Here is a 22,094-nt window from a genome sequence, read left to right on the forward strand (position 1 = left end):
AGTTATGCAAGCAATCCTTGATTATCACATGACTTCCACAAATAACACTGCAGTGAGATTTAGGAAAGGATAAACAATATGTCTTGTAAGTATTTCCAGGATGAACTGCATTTCTTCCTTCCTGTGCTAAAGATATGACTACTGGGTTCACTGAGGCTGTGAATAAACTTATGGGAAACAAAACGCAGGAGTATTCCAGTATTTGACCAAATTAGCTGGATGTCAGTTGATAACTTTATTGATTTTAATGCTAGGCCTAAACAACACTTCTGTTAATTATAAGTAAGGCAGTCTGCTTCTGGGCCTGTCTCCAACACTGACTCAGGATCTGCTGATAAAGGCTGAACAGGTTTAATGGGAAGAGAAGGTTAGGAATGCTGGAAGCAACTAGTACCAGAGTCAAAGGGCAGAGATGAAAGCAATGTAAAAATATCAGTAAGAATTCTCTTATAATGGGGAAAATGACAAAAAGGCATGTATGCACAATGCATGGCACTCATATTACTGTCGCTGAGAAACTGAGGAAGGCAGGTCAGCTAAGGAACACAAGATAGTGATGCACTGCAAAAATACTTCCTCAGGAAGCACATTTTCTCCCTTGGGCAGTATAAATGGTTTCACACAATTTTAATAAAGTACTCCAGGAAACACATTTCCCTCTTTGGCACAATAAATGGTCTCACCCAATTTTAATAACATTTTGGGACCAGTTAAGGAGCTATTTTCTGGCCATTCTACAAGATGTAAATGTCAGAGGAGGAAAGCAAACCATCCCATCTTCCTAAAAATGTAATTTTTGAACATTTATTTCTGCAATATAACCAGTGTTGAAAATTTGCTCAGACTGTAACAAGTCATACTGTAAATGCCAGGTGCAAACACTTGGTTCAGCATCAGTCTCCCGGGGAAAGAGACCTTTTGATATCTGTGCCATAAGAGACCTTGTCTGGGTGCCCTTGGCCAAAATGTGATTTCTTTATTTTAACATGTAAAGGATGCATTTGAATATTTGAGTAATTAAAGCAGAGAATATTCAAGTAAAAATTCAGGCACATTCTTGCATTTGGCAAATGGGAATTTGGGCCATTTCATCTCCTCAGTGTGCCCTCAGTCAGATTCTAGCTCTCAAGAGAGCCATTACCTCCGTGACTCCATGTTTAGCACATTGAAATCTTTCAGTATCTTTCACAGTACAGTGGCATTAAACAATAGAGCACCACTAAGCCTATTACACAAAGCAATTACAAAGAGTCAGAGTGAGGCAGAGAGAATAATGCACGTGTGTGAGAGATTAGCAGAGCTTGGCCCTGCAGAGTGAGGGCATCAGCAACGGCAGAGATGGAGTTAAGCAGCAAAAGGATGGTTCAAGTCAGTTCATCGTAGAGACACATACAGAGGAACACCCCAGTGACCGATCCATCCTGCCAGTGTTTTGTTGGTCACATTCTGCTGCAGTGATCACTAATCACGGTCTGCACAGCAACAAGCAAAGTCCATTTGCAAGCAATGCATCATAAAAATGCTGTGATGCAAGCAGCATGCATTAGCAGTAGCAAAAGAGACAGTCTTGAACACGCACACGCAGAGATGTGGAAGTGAACGTGACATACAGACATACTCACCTCTTTTTCTGCAGCCCTGGTTTGCAGAATTTAAGTATGACACTGTGCTTTTCTTACGCTGAAACACATGAAAATGATGGTAATGAGTGATCTGTGTGTCTATGTGTCTGTGTGTGTCTGTGTGTCTGAGTCTCTGTGTGTGTTACCTCTGGTTCAAACACTGCTCCACTGTACACTGGATTAGCTGTCGTCCGTCTCTTCCTCTCCTGACGTTTACTCTGAATCTCTGTATGAGCACGCGCACACACACACACACACACACACACACACACACACACACACACACACACACACACACACACATACATACACACATACACACACACACAAACACACACACACACACAGTTTCAGATGCTCACACACTTCCTATTCAGTTCAGTCCAAAAAGGTAATGAGTACAATATTGCCAAAGCACAAAATATACTCTTTCAAGCTGGAACTGTATCTGTACCTTCAAACTTCCACAGCAAAATGGCGACAGTTTCTCACACTCACCTTCTAGATAGTCATGTGTTACAAGTCCCAGAGACACCATGAAGGCCAGTTTCTGTGGACATCAGAATGCAGTAGTAGTGACATTAGCTGCTCACATCTAAATACAAGTAACTGACAGGATGACTGGAGTCAACTATCTAATATAAGAATAAAAAAGATGCAGCATTCTTATATTTTTGGTTTTATCAGTGCTTAGTGCAACACTTCAACTAATATGCTGATTGCTATAATAATATTATAATAAAGATTAATATATTCATCTTATTAAAACTATTCGGCTACTTTTCACTCTCAACCCAGAAAAGTATCTGGTTTGCCAAACAGTAGGAGTTTTTAGTAAAGCAATGCTGTGGTTGTAAAAAGCTCACCTGCAGAGAACCCTCAGTTCTTTGCAGAAAATAAACAGCTGCATGTCATGATTTCTCTTTTTTAAAAAATCCCTGCTCGCATTTGTAGCCTGTGGCTGTGTTCCAAATAGCCTATTACATACTACTTGTGCACAAATTGTACCTACCAATTGTAAAATCTTTCACGAGTGGTCGGAACCTTCATACGTTCACTAGACCCCATAGTGTGGTTTGTATCTGTCACTGGATACTATACTGCATACTACTACATGAACCAGTATGCAGTATACAGTATATACTGAGCAAAGTATGCAGTTGTAATTATCTCCATCTTTCACTTTGTATCTCTGCATTTTACTTTGTTTTCTGGCTACGCATCTTTGTCTAATGCTTATCTGACGATGGACTATATTAAGGTTAACGAAGATGGGGAAAAGGTATGACTCACCAAAGGGTTGTCCTGGCGTTTGGGTTCTGGGCTTTGTGCAGGGCCGTGTGTGTTTGCTTCGGTGGGGGTGGCCGGGACAGTGGAGGTAGAGGCAGGTGTCTGTAGTGCAGCCAGGCTGCTGGCTGCTGTCTTTGGCTCCACCCTGCCCACTGCTGAAAGCGTCTGACAGGGAGAAGGGGGTAGAGAGAGAGGGGCGATGAATTTCAACACTTTCAGTCTTTATTCACTCCTCACTCTGCTTGCTGCTGTACTGTGCAAAACCAAACATTTGATTCAGAGCCTCAGTCTATTTTAGTGGGAAATGAAGCCGACATCACTATGTCCTCAGGCAGAGTTGAGCCAAGCCTGCTCCACACATCTCCTACATGCTCGGAGAATTTACTTTTACTTTTCCCTCTGAAAATCAATCTGTTCATTGTTTCCACTTCTAGTATGGGTCTCTTCCAGAACATTATATAAAACCTGTAAGCAACTTTCATCTCCACTGCTGGAGTGAATTAAGTCACTTCTTAAGGTAGTGGGAAAAGACCAAAACTGAACTGCGACAGGGAACTAGGAATGACTAACCTAAACAGCATATCTTTATTACATGCACCATATCAAAACTAAAACTCACCAAATCCATTTCTTTCTTGATGAAATGTGTTTCTCAAACCTCAAATGTTGCCACTTAATGGGAATCTAATTACTATTTAAATATCTGAAAGATACATTAGATAAGTGAAAAAGAACGGATGCATTTGGTGAATTAGACTTTTGATGTTGATGGTGTCGATGTAATGAAGAGAAGTGGTTAGTCATTCGCAGTTTAACACAACCACATTGAATTAAACAAAAAAACAAACAGAAAAGGTGTATTGACATTAAAAACTGCTTCATAGATATTTCCTTTAGTTTCTTCCCAGAGTCTCTTACAAGCAATTTACAATTTTATGAGGTTCAGTGTTTTTATGAGACAGCTCAACCACATGCTGTAAGATTACTTTATGTGCATATACTACTTCATGCACATATACAACTTTGCAATCTTTTGTTTTCAAATAAAATTTGTATTTTGAATCAAACCAATCTGTGTGCATGAAATATCAAAATATTAAATCAACTTGTTTTCAGAATTAAAAACTGGATCATACCTGAAAATCATCTGTGCATCATTAATATGTAATGTACATTACTTGTGTACTTTAATGTACTTTATGTACATTATTATGTTCTTCCAATATTCAGTAGCCCATGCATAAACTGTTTGTGATGATGTAATTATCAAACTCAAATAAAATCGTTCTCACTTTTTTCTTCCCCACTCACCGAGGTGTCAGGACAGGGGTCGCTGCTCTGAGCTGAGTGAGGTGTCTCTGTGCTGGTAGAGGCTGGGCTGGGCTGGGGCTTACTGGTCTGGGCTGAGATGTGGATGCTGGGTAGCTGGGAGCTACTGTGCTGCACACTGCTCACGCTGAACTGACTGATGTTGGTGCTGAGTGTCATGGCGGTCTGCGTGATCACCGGGCCAGGCTGTGTGACACCAGCGTTTGGTTGGATAACGACAGCACCAGGCTGAGTGTTGCTGAGGCAGGCCTGAGGGTTGGGAGGGCAAGCTTGGGTTCCAGCGGGGCCGGGCTGGGGGCTGAAGATGTGGAGCTGGTGCACCGGTCCGGAGGAGGGCAGCAGGGTGGAGCTCAGCTTGGCGGTGAGATATACGGGCTGCTGTAAGGGCTGAGGTGAGGTGAGGACAGGCTGGAGGACAGCTGGAGTTACAGGGGCAGGGGGTTTAGGCATCACCTGCTCAAGTCACAGAGTGGAGGGGGAGGGGGACACAGAGAGAGAGAGAGAGAGAGAGAGAGCGTAAAACAAAGGGATAAGAAGACGCAAAGCGAAAGAGACAGAGTGAAGGAAAAGGAAGGGAGACTTAAGGGATCAGAGAATGGCACACTATTCTTGGGTGTTAAAGGGTTACCATATAGGGTCTAAACTAAATCTTAACTAAAATACTTAGCACACACAAAGCAGTCTGCAATAATACAAATTCATTCAAGCTTTATAACATTTAATAATGAAAACCTGACTTGAGAATTCATAAAATACCACAAATACACCAGTCAGAAGTTTTTGAGTACACTTTCCAGAAACTATTTGTTCACAACTAACTTTACTATAAGTTAATTTTCAAATGTTATGTATAAACATGCTGTATACATCAAGCTATACTGTACTATACTATACAAAGATGTATGCAAATTGGTGCGTAGCGTACCAAAATAAGACTCGAATTTTCAGAATAGCCATTCTTTTCCCTAATGACAGCTCCCAACTGGAGAAATCTTAGCAGAAAATTCTGTAACATGCCTTCTTGAGTGTCTTAGGATCCAGACTAATATAGTCTGATTTTGGGTGATCACATTACAGTTGTTTTTAAACAACTTGTTTTTTAACAAACAACAAACAAGTTTATTTTGTTGAAAGCATAATAATAATAATAATTATTATTATTATTATTATTACTGTCAATATTACTATTATTATAATAAAAAACTGGTTTCGAGCATGTGTACTCAAAGGTTTGACTCGTTGACCAGTCCTGTCCTGAAGCTGTCTTTGTCACAGTTAAAGTGAGACAACTAAGCAAAAAGTTGAACCAATGCCCCACTGATGTCAAAAGCAGCTAAGTGATGACATTACCATCGGGCACTCTCTCCTCTCACAGGGTCAGGTTTAGGTCAGAGTCACAGGGTTAGGTCAGGGTCACTGGGAATACAATCTTCCCCACAAGCCTCTCTGAGTAACAACTGTGTGGTTAGATGGGATAGTGTGTTCTCTGTGAGAGAGGCCTTGGTCCGACTGAACACACCATCATTACATGCTGTAAAGATTTCTAGTTTAAGTAAACTGGCTTTGTTCCTTTGATGAAAATCGAGTTATAGATGCTTGAGACAAACTACTACTCTGCACTTTATAGCACTAAACCACAGACGTATCCAAGGCTAACAATCCATGGCTGATGATCCACCTTGAAAAATGTTTAGAAAAAATGAACACTCTCAGTGGTTTAGAAGGCACACGTGTCACACATGTTACACATGCCATGGAAAATATTATGGAAAATAATGTGGACACCCATCTACTTCCCTACAACATGACTCAAATCCCAGATCTTCACTGGAACTCCTCAGACTAAAATAACTAGAAACCCACTAATGATTAGCTTCACAAATTTCACCTGGTAACTACCCAACTATGTAGAATGTTTCGGTGACTGCTACAGAATAAGGAACACATTATCTCATGAACCTCTGAGGAAGACACACTGGCACAGTGCACACCAACATAACACTGAGATGAAACAACTCTTGCCAGTGTAATGAAACAGCAACAAAGTCATATACAGCAGAGAGGTGAACTGCCTTGCAACCTTAAACTCCAATCATAAAACATAACCCAATCTAACATTACACAGGTATTAAGCCATCATTAAATCACGGATAGTGGGTTGTTGTATAAAAACAGAAATTCAGATGTTTACTGATAAACCAGGCCATTCTACTGGCACACAGTCATTGTGCCACTCTCAAAGCTGGACAAAAAAGGTCTGGGTTGGGGTCAGGGTTGTGTTTTGGGTCTGGGTTGGGGTCAGGCTTGTATTCCGGGTGTGGGTTGGGCTCAGAGTTGTAATTCATGTCTGGACTGAGGCTAGGAAGAGCAGCCCAAGTGAGAAGTGGGCGTTTGTGGTCAGGAAGTATATTTGAAGGTCTTTAGTAAAGAAGGAAGCAGAGACAGACAGGAAGAAAGACACCCCAGGCAGATACAGTCACTGAGCCACAGTGAAGCCACTGCACTATGGACCTTTTTCACTTTTACTGCATTACGGTCTAATAAAAAAGACTCATTTGGCTTCCATTGAAATTCAAATGCCTTGAGAGTGCTTTTGTACATTTTAATGCTTTTCACTTCACAAATGCCTACATCTTCTAAATCAGCCTTTCCTGTGCAAAGCTAAAATGTCAATACTGGGTAGTTTGGAAGATGCTTTACAGTCAACCATGCAAATAGTGCAGCAGGAGGACAAATGCGATGGTATAATGTTCCCAGAGAGCCTCTTCAGAATTTCTTTATAACCAAAACTGAAGGTGGCAGACATACTGCACCTGGTAGAAATGCTTTCTTTACAAACATGAAAAGGGTCCATGGAGAAACAGCAAAGCTTCATTACAGCAGTTCTGAGCAAAAAAAGCCACACACATACAATATCACAACAGCGACAGACTCTCTACACGCCAGTCAAAGGATGACAGGGTCTGATGTTTCCATTGGAACAAACCTGCGGTAGAGAGGCTGGTCGAGCTGTCTGTCTGGTGGGCGGGACAAATTGAGGAACTTTGATTGGCTGAGTGGCGGTCTGAACCTGTGACAAGACTGCCCATTTACTCACAATAATAAAGAGAGACAAATACTTAAAAGAACAACAAACACTCATCGCTCATCCCTCTGCTTACAGACATGTCATGGGACAGAGTGATGGGGGCTTGTAACCTGATTCATATAAGAGGACTGGATTACCAGAGCTAATCAAAATTCTGGTCACACTGAACCTTTCAGCATCTGAAAAGGTCTAAATGAGATCTGAATGTCATTTTATTCCTACAAAACATACTTGATATAAAAAAAATAAACATGTCAAAAGAAATGTTCAGATTGAACACTGAACGCATTTTACAGTGACAACTTCTTTCTGCCCACACTATTCCTTGATAATGAGAGGCATATCATCTACTTACAACAATAGTGTTTTTGGGAACTATCCGCACAGGCTCCATTCCCTGATTGGCTGGCTTGCAGGATGTCTGGAGGCTGACCGGCAAATTCTGAGGGTCTGAGTTTGGAAGGCTGGGGAGGGGCGTGTTTGTGAGGGTAGTAACCATAGCAATGGTAGGAGTCGGCATCATGGCAATGGGTGTTGTGGGCGTGGCAGCTCTCAGCATCAGAGGTAGTGTCTTAGTGGAAATGACTGGAGTCACACTCACTGAGTTCTAGAGACAGAGAAACAGAACACACATTCTCACACACACACACACACACCACAGAAACACAACACACATATACCTCAGAGCACTTGCACAAGTATAAAATAACAACAGAAAGCCTGTCTATCACTGAAGTTAGCAAAATAATGTTGCAGATGACAGGAAGTAATGAAAATAGATTATTTATAGTATAACAACATTATTTCAGAAAAAGAGGGGTGATTACCTGTGGAGTGCTGAGGTGGGTTGGGGGAAGGGAAGTCTGACTCTGACTGGAGACCAGGGTGGTAGTCTTCCCATCTGCCTGTAGAGGGAGCTGTGTCTGCGTCTGGAGCCTGATCTCTGATGACTCTTGCTTCACCAGCAAATCTCTCCTCAACTGTTCCACCACCTTTTTCTGAGGAGAAAATACCATCTCAGCAAAGCCATGAATGCACAATGAGCACAAGGACTGCTCTATGGTGTTGAAAAACACTGCCCCCACAGGTATGGAGTGGATCCACAGTAGCATCAGGAAAGCAGCACTGTTGCACAGCATAGCAGCCACACCACCACCACATGTTTTACGACATAAACTTAAAATGGAAAAAATTTGTTCAATAATTAGTCCCAAAATGGTCAAACCTGTAAAATAGTTATACAAATATTTGTTATATCACTGCAACACTATATATATTTTTTTAAATATAAAATGTATTAAATATGTAAACACAAAAATATATATAAACAGTTATAGAATGATAGATAAAGATGGAAACATACACATTACTATATACACCTCAGTCTCCCCACTTAAACACTTCCAGGGTCAAGAGAAAACATGAAGGATGAGTATTAAACATGTTGTCTCTGGAGCACTAAAGCAGCAAGTTTCATTCCAGAAATGGACCTCTTTGTTCTATCACAAAGATGAACAATAAATTCTCTAGAAATCTCTCGTACCATCTACAATACTAACTGTCAATTGTACAGCCTCACATTTAACCAGTGGCATGGCAGTTGGTGAAGGGCAGTGTGGGTGATAACACTCAGCAAGCTTATTGTGTGTGAATGTGCACGCAAATGTATGTTGGGGATCAACAGTACTTCAAGGAAACAGAATAGCAATAAAAGTAAAGAAATGTAACATCTTTTAAGCTTTGACATAGTGCCTAAAAACACTCAGAGACATCAACTTCAGTATGTACTCTGATCCCAAGACACAAGCACTTCTAAAGCTCTCTTACTCTCCTCCACTGCAGACATAACAAATGACTAAGAAGACAGCAATGATGGGAGCTTGTGATGAGAACTGATGTAACAGAATTTTGTTTCATATTTCATTAAGTATTATTACTTTGGTTATCATAAAACTGCTTGTATAAAAGTTACAGAAGGCAAAACTTACATAACACAATCACTTTTAAAATGCATATTTTAAAATGTTCTGGTGATCTCAGCTGTGGAAAGGACCAAGAGAGGGCTATGATGATTAGCATGCAGTCTAGCTGAATTGAAAAAAAAGGAGAGAGAGAGAGGGGAGAGAGGGAGAGAGAGTGGGAGAAGAAAAGAGAGAAGAGCAAGAAGAGAAAGAAAATAAAGACAAAGAGAACAAGTGAGAGAGAGTGTGTGTGGGAGAGAGAGAGGCATTCCTTTTTTCCCCCTCTCAGTTCTCATTTCTCTGTCTGTTTTGGATTAAAAAAAAAATCTATGTCAAAGGCACTGGGATCATCTGAGTGCATTGAGCTGAGGCCAGGTGTGCACCGCCCTCTCTCTGCTCATAGCCAATGACTGCCCTCTCTCTGCTCATAGCCAATGACTGCCCTCTCTCTGCTCATAGCCAATGACCGCCTTCTCTCTGCTCACAGCCAATGACTGCCCTCTCTCCACTCTCAGAAAATGGGCCATTAGCCAGAGGAATGTTTCATGGGAAGCTGCTGGCAGTGAAGCTTTCTGTTAATGTCCTGACGTGGCGATAGCTCCCATCTGAGAGTGTGTGTGCATATGAAGATAAAACAGCACCAACATCCAACATCAGTTTACTACATAATGGCATACTATCCATGCCACATACTGTACTGTATTGGATACCATGTCCTGTTGTCTACTGTCTCCCTCTCTTTGTCTCATCATCTGTTGTTATATATGATGTCATCTCCTGTACTGTCTTTATGCTGAGTAGTCTGTTGATTTATAATGTTGAAACATTTGCAGCATTTTGCAACCTTTGGGTAAATGTGCTGCATGGTTGAAGTGTGACTGAAAGGCTAGGCTAGAGTTCAGTGAATCACTGGCTCACTTCAGGTTCACTTTAGACATAAATTCCGTAGAGTTTTAGACCTTTTTCCTTCTCCCTTTGTTTCCAGAATCAAAACATGTCACTGTCTCCAGCCTCCAATATTTTTATATTTGCTAAATAGTTTTATTTATCTTATCTTTATTTATCAATCTTTTGATTGGTGACAAATTAAGTCACCCTCTCTGGCCTCCTCCCTGTTCTGATCCCTCAGTGAAGTAGTTACAAATACATAAATCAGTTTTGCAACAAATCTGTCACAAGAAGTACTGCAATAGTAAGATGGACATATTTGAAATTGTGAGGTCATACAGTTGCAAACTCAAATTTGTGTCTGCAGCACCAAAAATGAATTTATGTTCGAGTAAATGTTTGCATTTATCATAGTGTTACTTCAATTGTGACATTTTGTCTGTGACTTCAAAATTAATAAGGCACACAGTTGTGAGAATATTTTCTATGAGTGAAGATTGTACAAGTTAAGATTTTAATACTACAACTACAAATTCTGTTTCAGAAGTTGTTATATAGAAAATATATGTTATATTGTTATATTTAAGTTTTTCAACATAATTGCTTTCATACAACCTGACCGGACAACATGCTCACAGTAAACACATTCGGATGTCCTGTAGCTCATCTGATAAAGCAGGTAGAGCCAAGTTCTAGTACCAAGGTGACAAAGATCATGATTTTGATTCCCAGGGAGCAAAATCTTTTGTCCTACTGATAAATATGTACATTTCTCTGAAAATGTCTCTTTGCAATTTTCACATTTTACTCAAGAACAGGACAACAAGGCTAAATGCCAGTGTAGAAAACAATCATGTTTAAGGGGCCATTTTTGCCTCACTGAGTAGAATTCTTCTAGTTAAACCAGCACTCTAATTAGCATTTTATATTAGCCTGCTTGCTGCAAGTTAGCTGAATCAACCTCTCCATATCTAATCACTAAAGAGACCGTCATGGAATGCTCCCCTTCCCACTGTTCACGTGGTACGGTCTGCTACGTACAGTGGGAATTCATCCTCTTGTTTGTAACCACACCTATCTAGTTAGCACAAACCTGCATCGGGTTATTCTTGTAATGTCTGTGTGTATTTAAACTGCTGTGGGAGTGTGTATCTTTGTTGGTCTTTGAGCCTGTTCACATTTGTAAGCTGTATTCATGTTGCCTGGTTCATGTGAGTGCCACTATGTCCGTTATTCATGTTTGTCTAATAAACATCTGTCTCTGTCGTGGGAGTCTGTGTGTCCTGCTCCTCGCCCTGCGGCACTCGGGCCGTTACAGACACTTGTGTCTTCAGCAGTTTCTCGAAGACCTACACAAGTATCATGTATAACTGAAGGATGTGTGGTTACGTAGAAACAAGAAAGTGAGGGGCAGATGGAGGCTCACATGATACACAAACTGTGAGCACAGACTAAATGCTCACATGATGCACAAACTGTGAACACATACTTAATTTAACGTCAACAAATTATTCGAGGTTCTACTCTTCAACAAGAAGAGTTGTGTGTATCATGTACTGAGAAGTGAGAGTAGCAGCAAATAAATTAATTACAAGGTATTGTTAGTGATACTGAAAGTATATTTTTTTATGGTTGTACCTATTGTTCAATTAAAGGCATGTTTTTTATGTATATACTTCTTAAACGCTTTGCTGAATTTGTGCTCGTACTGTTGATAGTTCTACTACACAACGACTCTCCACACCTCTGCAGCTGGACAGGTTTTTCACTGGTGTGGGGAGTGCATAATGCATGTGAAACATTTGCAGGGACCTACCCTCCATATTTACTCTCTAACGATTTCTACTGTGGTATACTGCAGCCTCAAAATCTGTATGAACTTAAGTGTTGGCATTACATTCGTAGTACCAGTTTTATGTGTTCTGTCCTCCCTGTTGCGAATGGTTCTTAAGATAATCCTCATAACCTGGTGTTGAACTCAGTCACTGAGATAATGTGGGTCCTGCAGGCATTTGTGTAATCTTTCATACTAAATGAAACCAGATTGGGTGCATGACTGTGTGAACGATTTATTATGACACATTATAAAGAAGTGCGATGTTGTCTTTGTGGGTAGCTGTCTGGCATTCAAGACTTGTCAGAAGTCACTTCCAAAAACAGAGCAACACACACACAAACACACATGCACACCCAGTAATGCACAAAATAATGCACAGACTGAAATGAGATCTACAGTACAGAGCCAGTCATTAAATACTTATCATTGCATGTTCTACTTGCCATATTTAATGAGTTACACACATGTAGAAACATCACTCTCCCAACTCTGCTATGTTGCTGTGGGGAATGTGCCTCTCACCATAGCAGCATGGAACAGATGGCCCAGGGGTTTGTGTGGCTGTGGAACTGTATGCATGTGCATGTGGTGTTCCACATCTCAGAAAATGCCAGAGTGAGATTACTCAAGGTGGATGTCCTAGCCTGCCTACTGAGGCCTGTTCCTTTCAAATGTTCCTGTCCAACTGGATTCATCTCCTCGCAGGATATAGTACAATTTCATGTGTGAAAATGTCTTTGATTAGTGATTTTAGTTTCCATGAGATGAAACTTTTTCAGACATGATGACAGGAGGAATCACCTAGATTCTTCACTTCAGGGTGAGATGGTCTGCCCACCCCCGATCTCAGGTCTATCCCCCCCTCTGTCTCTCTCTCTGTCTCTGTCTCTGTCTCTCTTTCTCATCAGAAGATGCACTACCACCCTTTTCCCCTGGACGCTCTTTCTTTGTCCTTAGCTTCTCACACTTTCATTTTCATCTGATCTCAAGACACTGCAGGGAAGCAATTCGTGCAGACATGTGCAAGTGCGCGCGCGGGCTCCCCCCCCCCCCCCACACACACTCAAACAAATATACCACAGATTATCCGAGGTGTGAGGATTTCTCTGGTTGATGTCGGTCTCTCTCCGTGCTGGTATTTAACCAGCTCTAAGCCTCCGATTAAAATTCCACTCACACTGTCTGCTGCCTCACACACATACACTCTCACACTCTCACTTGCTCTCTCCCTCTCTCTGTCTCTCTCACTTGCTCTTTCTCTCTGTCGCTCTCTCATTTTCTCCCAGAACTAGTGCAGGGCAATCATGAAGAACAGCATAGTGCTGATCTGGCTCCCACAGCCAGATACAGAAAGCACTCTCATTCTTTTTAATTAACCTGCAATTACACACACCTAACCAGAGTATAACAAATAGGTAAGATAAGCGTGTATTCACATGTGTTATGTGTGTATTCAGGCGATCTATCATGTATTCAGGTGAAGTGCATGCACAGTTAGGAACACTGATTCTGGCACAGGACAATTGGTTTCTCTTAAAGAACTTCCAGATAAATACATGCACAATAATTTTTCTTCCTCTACAAGCAAGCATTCCTCTAGGCCAGTGAGTTTACATTCCTGAGATGAGCAGTGTGTCTCTGCCTCAGCTTTCAGAGCCTTCACAAGGGGAACAGATACCACACACTGCCCAGTCCAATACCTGAGGCACACAGGAAGCACGGAAACAGCTGCTGCTTCCTTATTGTCTCCACTGCAAATCAAACGGCTCTGGCTCAGACAACGCAATCTCAGTCAGAGGTTCAGGGAGGGGGTGGAGTGACAGTAGGAGTGAGAGATGGGATTGATGGATCTAAGAGAGAGGTCTTTTCTCTTAAACATATACACAATCCTAAAATCTAGAACTAGCCATGTGACACACTACAGAGAAAAAAAAAATCCCTCACCTAAACAACTTCTCTCTTTGTAAGCATAAAGTAATTTTTGCATTTAACAAAGATTTCTACCTATATTCACACATGAAGCCCTATATGGTCACATAATCACACAATTCTGAGCAGAATAGAATGTGACTGTCATAGCCAGACAATTTGAAATGTGGCATTAAAGTAAGTAAAACGATATTACATCCTTCTATAATGAAAGATAAGATAGAGAAACAGGCAGGTTTTACTTCTTTGTTAATGTTTCTACATTTTGTGAAGAACATATTTCATGTTCTTTAAGAGAGCATATTTTGAGAAGTTGGGTAGGTGGTGGTGGTTTATGAGCAGTGGGGTAGATGGTGGTAGGTAGGTGGTGGTGGGGTAGATGGTAGTGGTGGTTTATGACCAGTAGGATAGTTGGTGGTGGTAGGTGATGGTGGTTTATGAGCGATGGGGTGGGTGGTGGTGGTGGTTTATGAGTGGTGGGGTAGGTGGTGGTGGTGGTGGTTTATGAGCGGTGGGGTAGGTGGTGGTGGTGGTGGTTTATGAGCGGTGGGGTAGACGGTAGTAGTTTATAGGTGGTGGTGGTTTATAAGTGGTAGGGTAGGTGATGGTGGTTTATGAGCAGTGGGGAAGGTGGTGGTGGTTTATGAGTGGTGGGGTAGGTGTAGGTGATGGTGGTTTATGGGCAGTGGGGTAGGTGGTAGTGGTTTATGAGTGGTGGGGTAGGTGGTGGTGGTGGTGGTTTATGAGCGGTGGGGTAGGTGGTGGTGGTGGTGGTTTATGAGCGGTGGGGTAGGTATTGGTGGTTTATGAGCAGTGGGGTAGACGGTAGTAGTTTATAGGTGGTGGTGGTTTATAAGTGGTAGGGTAGGTGATGGTGGTTTATGAGCAGTGGGGAAGGTGGTGGTGGTTTATGAGTGGTGGGGTAGGTGGTGGTGGTTTATAAGTGGTGGGGTAGGTGTAGGTGATGGTGGTTTATAAGTGGTGGGGTAGGTGGTAGTGGTTTATGAGTGGTGGGGTAGGTGGTGGTGGTTTATGAGTGGTGGGGTAGGTGGTGGTGGTTTATGAGTGGTGGGGTAGGTGGTGGTGGTTTATAAGTGGTGGGGTAGGTGTAGGTGATGGTGGTTTATAAGTGGTGGGGTAGGTGGTAGTGGTTTATGAGTGGTGGGGTAGGTGGTGGTGGTTTATGAGTGGTGGGGTAGGTGGTGGTGGTTTATAAGTGGTGGGGTAGGTGTAGGTGATGGTGGTTTATGAGCAGTGGGGAAGGTGGTGGTGGTTTATGAGTGGTGGGGTAGGTGGTGGTGGTTTATAAGTAGTGGGGTAGGTGATGGTGGTTTGTGAGCAGTGGGCGTAGGAGTTGGTGGTATATAGTTGTGGGGTAGTTAGTTCTATATGAGTGGTGGGGTAGGTGGTAGTGGTTTATGAGCAGTGTGGTAGGTGGTAATGGATTATGAGCGGTGGGGTAGGAGTTGGTGGTATATGAGCGGTGGGGTAGGTGGTGTTGGTTCATGCTTATCACACTTTTTAAATAGCAGCCAATGCTCTTATATAGTTTTAAAAAGTACCATGACAAGCATAGACAACAAAATGTTAGCTTTAATGGATGCAGTTGTTTTAATGGACACAGCTGTTCTAATGGACGCAGCTGTTTTAATGGACGCAGCTTTTTTCCATGATTGTTCCAGTCTCTTTGAGGGCTTGCATCTGGGTTATCAAATGTTCTGTGGAAATTACACCCACAAAGACCCTCATTCCAACATGAGCTTTACTAAGAACAACTCAATGAGTTGAGGGTTCCAACTCCACTGTGCTGTCAGTGTTTGGAAACACAGCCCACATGAAGAAGGCCCTAGGTTTCATTTGAATCACAGGCAGTGATTCTAGTGTGTATACAAGGTTTGTACTTGAGACTGTTCTAAGACAATAAGAATATTCAATAAAGAATGTCTTAGATTCTGTACAAAATATATCTGTAGTGGGCAAAAAATGTGGATTTCTTGGATTCTGTTAATGACGTTTATATTGGCAGAAAGACTGAGGGCAGATACCAGAGAATCATCCTTCACCTTGTTATGAGGTTTTAACATGACACTGTCTTACATGGATTTTGTAGGTTTTCTACAAATCTCATTAAGAAGCATAGTTTGGCACATGGAGACATCTGGATTAAAATAAAACAAGCAATGGCTCATGTTAAATTAGAGTTAGATTAGGGTTAGGGTTAGGATTAGGGTTAGGGTTAGCAATGGCTCTTGGTAAGCATACATATTTTCAGGAGTATGCCTGCTTTCACAGATATAAGATATAAAGGGCTTTCTGATTCATCTAAACTTGCTCCTCTTGATTTTGATGAGTTTCTTAATAGAAAAACCTCTTGCATTATTAACTAAACTTTATTTTTGCAAATAAGTCAAATAACCAGCAAGGTTTTTCAGATCACCACCCCTTACACAATATTTTCATGCAAACATTCTAATATATCTGAAATGCTTGGTAATTCCTGAAGGAAGTATAGAATATGAGTGGCCTTCCCTGTCTTACTGCCTTGTTCTTAGGCATTCTGCTGTAGAGTGAGACAACAAAACATTAGTTCACTGTTAACTGACAAACATGAAGTTCCTCGGATCTCTTGTTCATGTGCATCTCTGCAATGGGAGATTGTTTTTATATAAGTGACTCTAACTTTACACTGTGCATACACATAGTATTTTTCCCTCAAGCAATTTACTGCATGGTCTGAGAAAATGGTAAAATGTGACAAATCTTTCATGTTAAATTGCAAGAAGCATGTTCATCACAAACATCTTACATTATAAGCAAGCATGTTGGTATGTTAACCTAAATTATCTGATACCAGTAACTTCCATTAGTGACAATAATTCTTGGTATATCAACCCATATAACTACTTACCTAATTATGCCATTTATGGGTGAAAACACACTCTTCATAAGGAACAATGTATTTATTGCTGTATTCACTTCTAATGTGTGCACTGCTAACTTTCTTAGATACCTAGCACAGATTCAAGGATACCCCTAATTCCTGAGCAGTTCAAAAGAGGGACTGACTGACTGTGGGGCTGTGAAAATGTCTCTTCTAGGTAAGAAATCCTAACCTTTGTTGAGGATTACAAAAATGATGACTTCTTAATCATTACTGACTTTTACGCTATTGATGGCTCAGCTAAAATCAATCAGTTATACCTGTTTTTGTATACCAAGGAGCATTTTCAAAAAAACTGGTGGTATTGATTTGTAGTTAAAATGTTGTTCCATTTTCATTTCATTGGCAGGTCTTTATATTTCAGAGAATGTTGTTTTGCCATGTTTTTCCTTTTACAACTCCAATTTTTAGCATTGACACATTTTTATCTAAACATATGGTACTGTGAAAAAGGCTTATGGCAATTGCACACGAGAGGATGTGTTCTGAACCCAGGTCTGCGTGCTCCGAACGCTGTTTTGAAGCCAATCTCCAGTCCTCCTGAAATCGGTGGTCTATTCAGTCTGCTGTGCGTGTGGAAACTATCTGCTCCCAGCGAGCTGTGTAGGGTCACATGATTGGTTCATTTTGTAATGTGACTGCTTGACTTATTACGTTACTTAGCTTTTCAAGTTTTTGACTGTAATGCATTTTATTTAGGCTAGCCAAATGATAGTCCCACCTTATCACTATAATAGATCAGTATCTGTCTAATAAAACCACACTTTCATAGGATTGGAGCAAAGTTACTGTAATAAGCTAGCCTTTGTGGAATGAGTGCACCGATAACATTGCGCAAAACGCATGTCTTGTGTTGGTCTGCATAGCAAAAAAGCTCTGATACGGGAATGGCTCCTTATTTGCATGCATTCCTGGCCATGTATCCAAAAAGCGTGGTTCTTCACTGCTTGAGTGTTTTTATCCATATGAATTAATAACAAAAACATTAAACGGATTAACCTAGTGTTTAACATTTTGAAAACCTTCCAACGGAAAAATTACATATGGAAATGTACAACCAATCCACGGCTTGGAAAGAATCCTTCTGTGTAAAAGTAGCTCCTGCCCCAAACGAGCCCAGAATCAAGGTCTGCGTGTGGACTAAGGTATTCAGGAAAAGTGTAAAAGTGCCAGTAGACTTAACATGTCCCATATTAGCCAATTGGAATTTTACAATAATTCATTGAAGATGAAAATAAAACTGTTGGCATCCTGATTTTCCCCAACGTATAAGAAACATAAACAAACAAAAGGAGCTTCAGTGTTGCTGTGGACACTTCACCAAATGTGAAGGGAACTTTTTATGTTTCTTTTGATAAATTAATTATTTGTAAGAAATGGTGAGAAAGTCACTGCTGCCTACTGCAGTTCCCACGATGACACAACAGACTGCCCCAGCTTGGTCATACACTGTACCATTTGCAACTCCAAGTCTGTTTACTGGAATCGCTCCAAGCTGAACTGGCATCTTATCCAAAGTCTGAGAAATTTGTTAACCAAATTATTTGTATTCATATTAGATATCAACAATATTAAATGTTAAACATACTCAAATAAATCCCAAACTATATTTGAGTTTACTTGACATACTCAGAATGCAGCTCATAGTTGGTGAATACTGTAATCACAGAGTCAGACAAATGTCCAGTAGCTACTGGAAATCTACAATGCCTTGAGCTAGTGGGATTTCAGTCTCGATCACCACAGAGCAGGAAGCAACTTAAAAATACCAGTTTAAAAACAATGAACAAAACACACAGACATACATGCACACACACAGGTGAACAAACACACACACACACACACACACACACTGTTGTTACTGAGAAGGAAAATTTAGCTGTCCTACTATTTTCTATTTTTCAACACAATCTCTCTCACACATGAACACACGTGCCAATTCTGATTGGTTGTGAGAAAGTCATTTGCTCTACCTGTTGCTAAGAAACAGTCTTCAGCTCCTCTCTTACTTGCACACACGACCACACGCAAACACACACGCACACATACTGGTATGCATGTACACACAATAGTTTATTTAAACATTGTTGTTGTTGTTCTATTTGATGGGTGACACTGATGTGTTTGCATAATATTAAAATCAACAAATAAAAAACAACAGTCATAAAAACAGCAATAAACAACAGTAACCTAAAACAACACAAATGACACCTTACAAATTTCAAACCAAACAATTTTACATGCAAGATTTTAACGGTAAAAACGCATACAAAACATAAAAGGGATCCAGTTTGTTACATCCTACCATAACACACACACACACACACACACACACACACACACACACACACACACACACACACACACACAGAAAACTTCATCCCTCTCACACACTTTCTAGCTCGCAGTCAAAATAGAGAGGACACCAGAAACTGCCAGACCAAAGGATGATCTTTGTCATCACCATCAACAAACCTGTTTCCCATTCTAGATAAAGACTATAGAACAGAAAAAAAAAACCCCGCTGACTCTACAAAGCTGGGGGGCGTGTACTCATACAAGAGACTCCACACACACACACACACACACACACACACACACACGCACACACGTGCGTGCTTGCACACACACTCACTCACGCGCACACAGTTTCATCTATTTTGGACAATCCTATGGTGACTGTGGCACAGAGTTCACAGAAGGAGATCACACACATATATACACACATGCATGGCAATACACACAAACACGCTGAACTTCGAACCAGCATGTGTTCATGAAAATACATAACCATATGAAAACTTAAATACACTAATGAAATCTTCTGTTATTCCAGTAGGTCTAAAAGCTTGATGTCTTGTACACAATTGCTATATTAATGCCACAAAGGGAAGCTATTACATATCTGTGTGTGTTGACAAAACCTTCCTGCACATGAAGCCAAACTACTAGACACAGGAAGATCAAGATGCTCATATCTCCACAGCAGTTAGGGTTAGGGGTATGGTTAGGGGTTAGGGTTAGACAAGGATACTCTATTCTTGACAGCAGTTAAGGTTATGGGTTAGAGATTAGGGTTAAGATTAGGATGCCCTAGTCTCGAGAGTACAGAGAGAAGCATAAATTAGAGAAGGACAAGAATCAAAACCCTTCACAGATATCTCTCTCAGAACAAGAAGCCAGCAGGCCTTAGCACCAATAATTGTTGACATTTATAAGAGCTCTCATCATGAGTGAACAGGGGAAAGGGAGTGGAGTGAGATGTGGTTGAGGAGAGAGAGACTGGGCGTGAAGAGACAGAGATGGAGAGAGACAGAGACTGGGTGGAGAGACGGGGGATAAGAAAGATCAATAAGTGGCAGGTGGAGTCTTTTCTTGTGGAGATTTCACACTGTGTGACTATACAGCTTGTCAGACACACTGCAGAGACTACTCTCTCTCCATCCCCCACCACGCTCTCTCTCAGCTGCATTCCACTCTCCTTGTGGTATACTGCTCCATAATCATGGATCACAGCCAGGCTGGTCGCCCTGTTACAGCAGCATGTCATATTTATCCACCTCATCAGTGTTAAAACACTGAACTAGGAACAGGTTTTTGCATTCAGAGTCTGTGTGGATGAACAGTGGGAGCCAATCACAGATCAGTGCTTGATCCTCTGTTAATAAGTGTGAGTTAATTCTATGACCACTATGATACAGTTTCTGTAGGTTTGTAGCTATAAAACCGCCATTAAGCTACTGCAAATAAGCATGCAGTAAATCAATTTTCAGCCAGAAAAGAAGAGCATCACATGAATCACTGTACATCACATGAATCATTGCATATGACATGATTCATAAATGAAATGCTGGTAGGATCTGCCTAAAGACAGTGGGCCACTGGTGGACCAGCTTGTTGCTGGTTTTGTTGTTTGTGAGTTTTTGGGGTTTTTTTGTATATTGACCCAGGATCAATGCAAATAAAGGCAAGTCATTGAGAAATAAAAAAAAATTATTACCATGAGCAATAAAGTTTGTTTGTTTTTTTTCTGCTACTAGTTGACCTAGTAACCACTCTTTTATTAACCCTGGCTCCTCTCTCTCACAGGGCTTCAGCCTCTTACCTGTCGCTCGCTCAGTGCTGTGATCTTGGCCTGAAGGTCATGCAGCTGCATTTTCAACTCAGCATTCTAAACACACAAACACACACACGTGCACACACACACGCACACACAAACACATGCACAAAAACACAAACAAACACACAAACACACAGTATCAACCACAAACATCCTCTAAAATGAACTCTGAACTGGTCTGTGTCTTTCTTAATGTACTTCTCATATTAAGCTTAATGAATATTGATTACATTTTAAAGCTGACTTGGTTCTCACCTGTGGATCTTGTTTCATCTGAGCAACCAGCTTCTGCAGAAAGAATGGCGTGAAGTAGGGTGAGTGTGTAAAGGAGAAGGAGTACACACAGAACACAGACTGATTGCTCATTTCCCACGTACTGTATACTACCAGAATATAAGCGTGGCTGTTCACACAATGACCCCTAGAGGTAGAGAGTAGTACTACAGGCAGCAGCAACCCAAAAAGCCTTTCCTCTTACAGTCAAGACTGTGTGTGTATGCATGTCTCTGGATGCAAGCAATGGCTGTGCTAAACAAATCCAGCAAAGAATGACTGACAGGTTAACTAGCTAGCTGTGCAGTGTGGCTGCCATTTGACATTAGAGCAGCTTCGGTCCAATCAGGCTGACTCTTTTGAACATTCTGTATTACAAACTGGGCCATTCCCTGAAAAGAACAAACCCACCAGCACATTGACCAGTTGAGAAAGGGTACTTTAGGTTAAAGCCCTTTCTCTCAAAATAATCCAGTCCAACTGGGAGAAATGAAAGCATGACTCACACGATGTTTTTTTTTTTTTTTTCCTTTTTCAAAACACCAATTTGAGGTCTGTGCACCCCCCCATGTGTCTTTGGTTAAATGCAATTTCTGAATGAAATCATCCATGAATATTGGCTTTAAGAAGCTAGGAGTTTTTCCAGAGACAGTACTGAAAACTGAGTTTTGTGATTTCAAGATTGCTGTTACTGCAGTTTAAGGGTCATGTTTCGCTAGTGATGTTTTGACCCACATATGTCATTACCATATTTCATATTTCACATTAAAAATACTACTCCTTTTTCAGATACGTCATTGACACAGTGGTTTTATC

General features: G+C 41.0%; 1 protein-coding gene across 2 annotated transcripts in view; it reads right to left on the reverse strand.

The window, feature by feature from the left end:
- phf21aa (PHD finger protein 21Aa) overlaps nt 1-22,094 on the reverse strand; it is a 34,934-nt gene that overhangs the window by 5,026 nt on the left and 7,814 nt on the right. For both annotated transcript variants that reach the window (XM_027023207.2, XM_027023208.2), the window contains exons 4-13: nt 21,261-21,293; nt 20,991-21,056; nt 8,157-8,327; nt 7,685-7,936; nt 7,228-7,311; nt 4,224-4,694; nt 2,916-3,077; nt 2,121-2,172; nt 1,769-1,848; nt 1,623-1,680 (exon numbers count right to left, since the gene is read on the reverse strand). In XM_027023207.2, coding sequence (XP_026879008.2) covers nt 1,623-1,680; nt 1,769-1,848; nt 2,121-2,172; nt 2,916-3,077; nt 4,224-4,694; nt 7,228-7,311; nt 7,685-7,936; nt 8,157-8,327; nt 20,991-21,056; nt 21,261-21,293 — 1,429 coding nt within the window. The remainder of the gene's footprint in view (nt 1-1,622; nt 1,681-1,768; nt 1,849-2,120; nt 2,173-2,915; nt 3,078-4,223; nt 4,695-7,227; nt 7,312-7,684; nt 7,937-8,156; nt 8,328-20,990; nt 21,057-21,260; nt 21,294-22,094) is intronic.

Source organism: Electrophorus electricus, chromosome 21 (genome assembly GCF_013358815.1).
Source record: "Electrophorus electricus isolate fEleEle1 chromosome 21, fEleEle1.pri, whole genome shotgun sequence".
NCBI lineage: Eukaryota > Metazoa > Chordata > Actinopteri > Gymnotiformes > Gymnotidae > Electrophorus > Electrophorus electricus.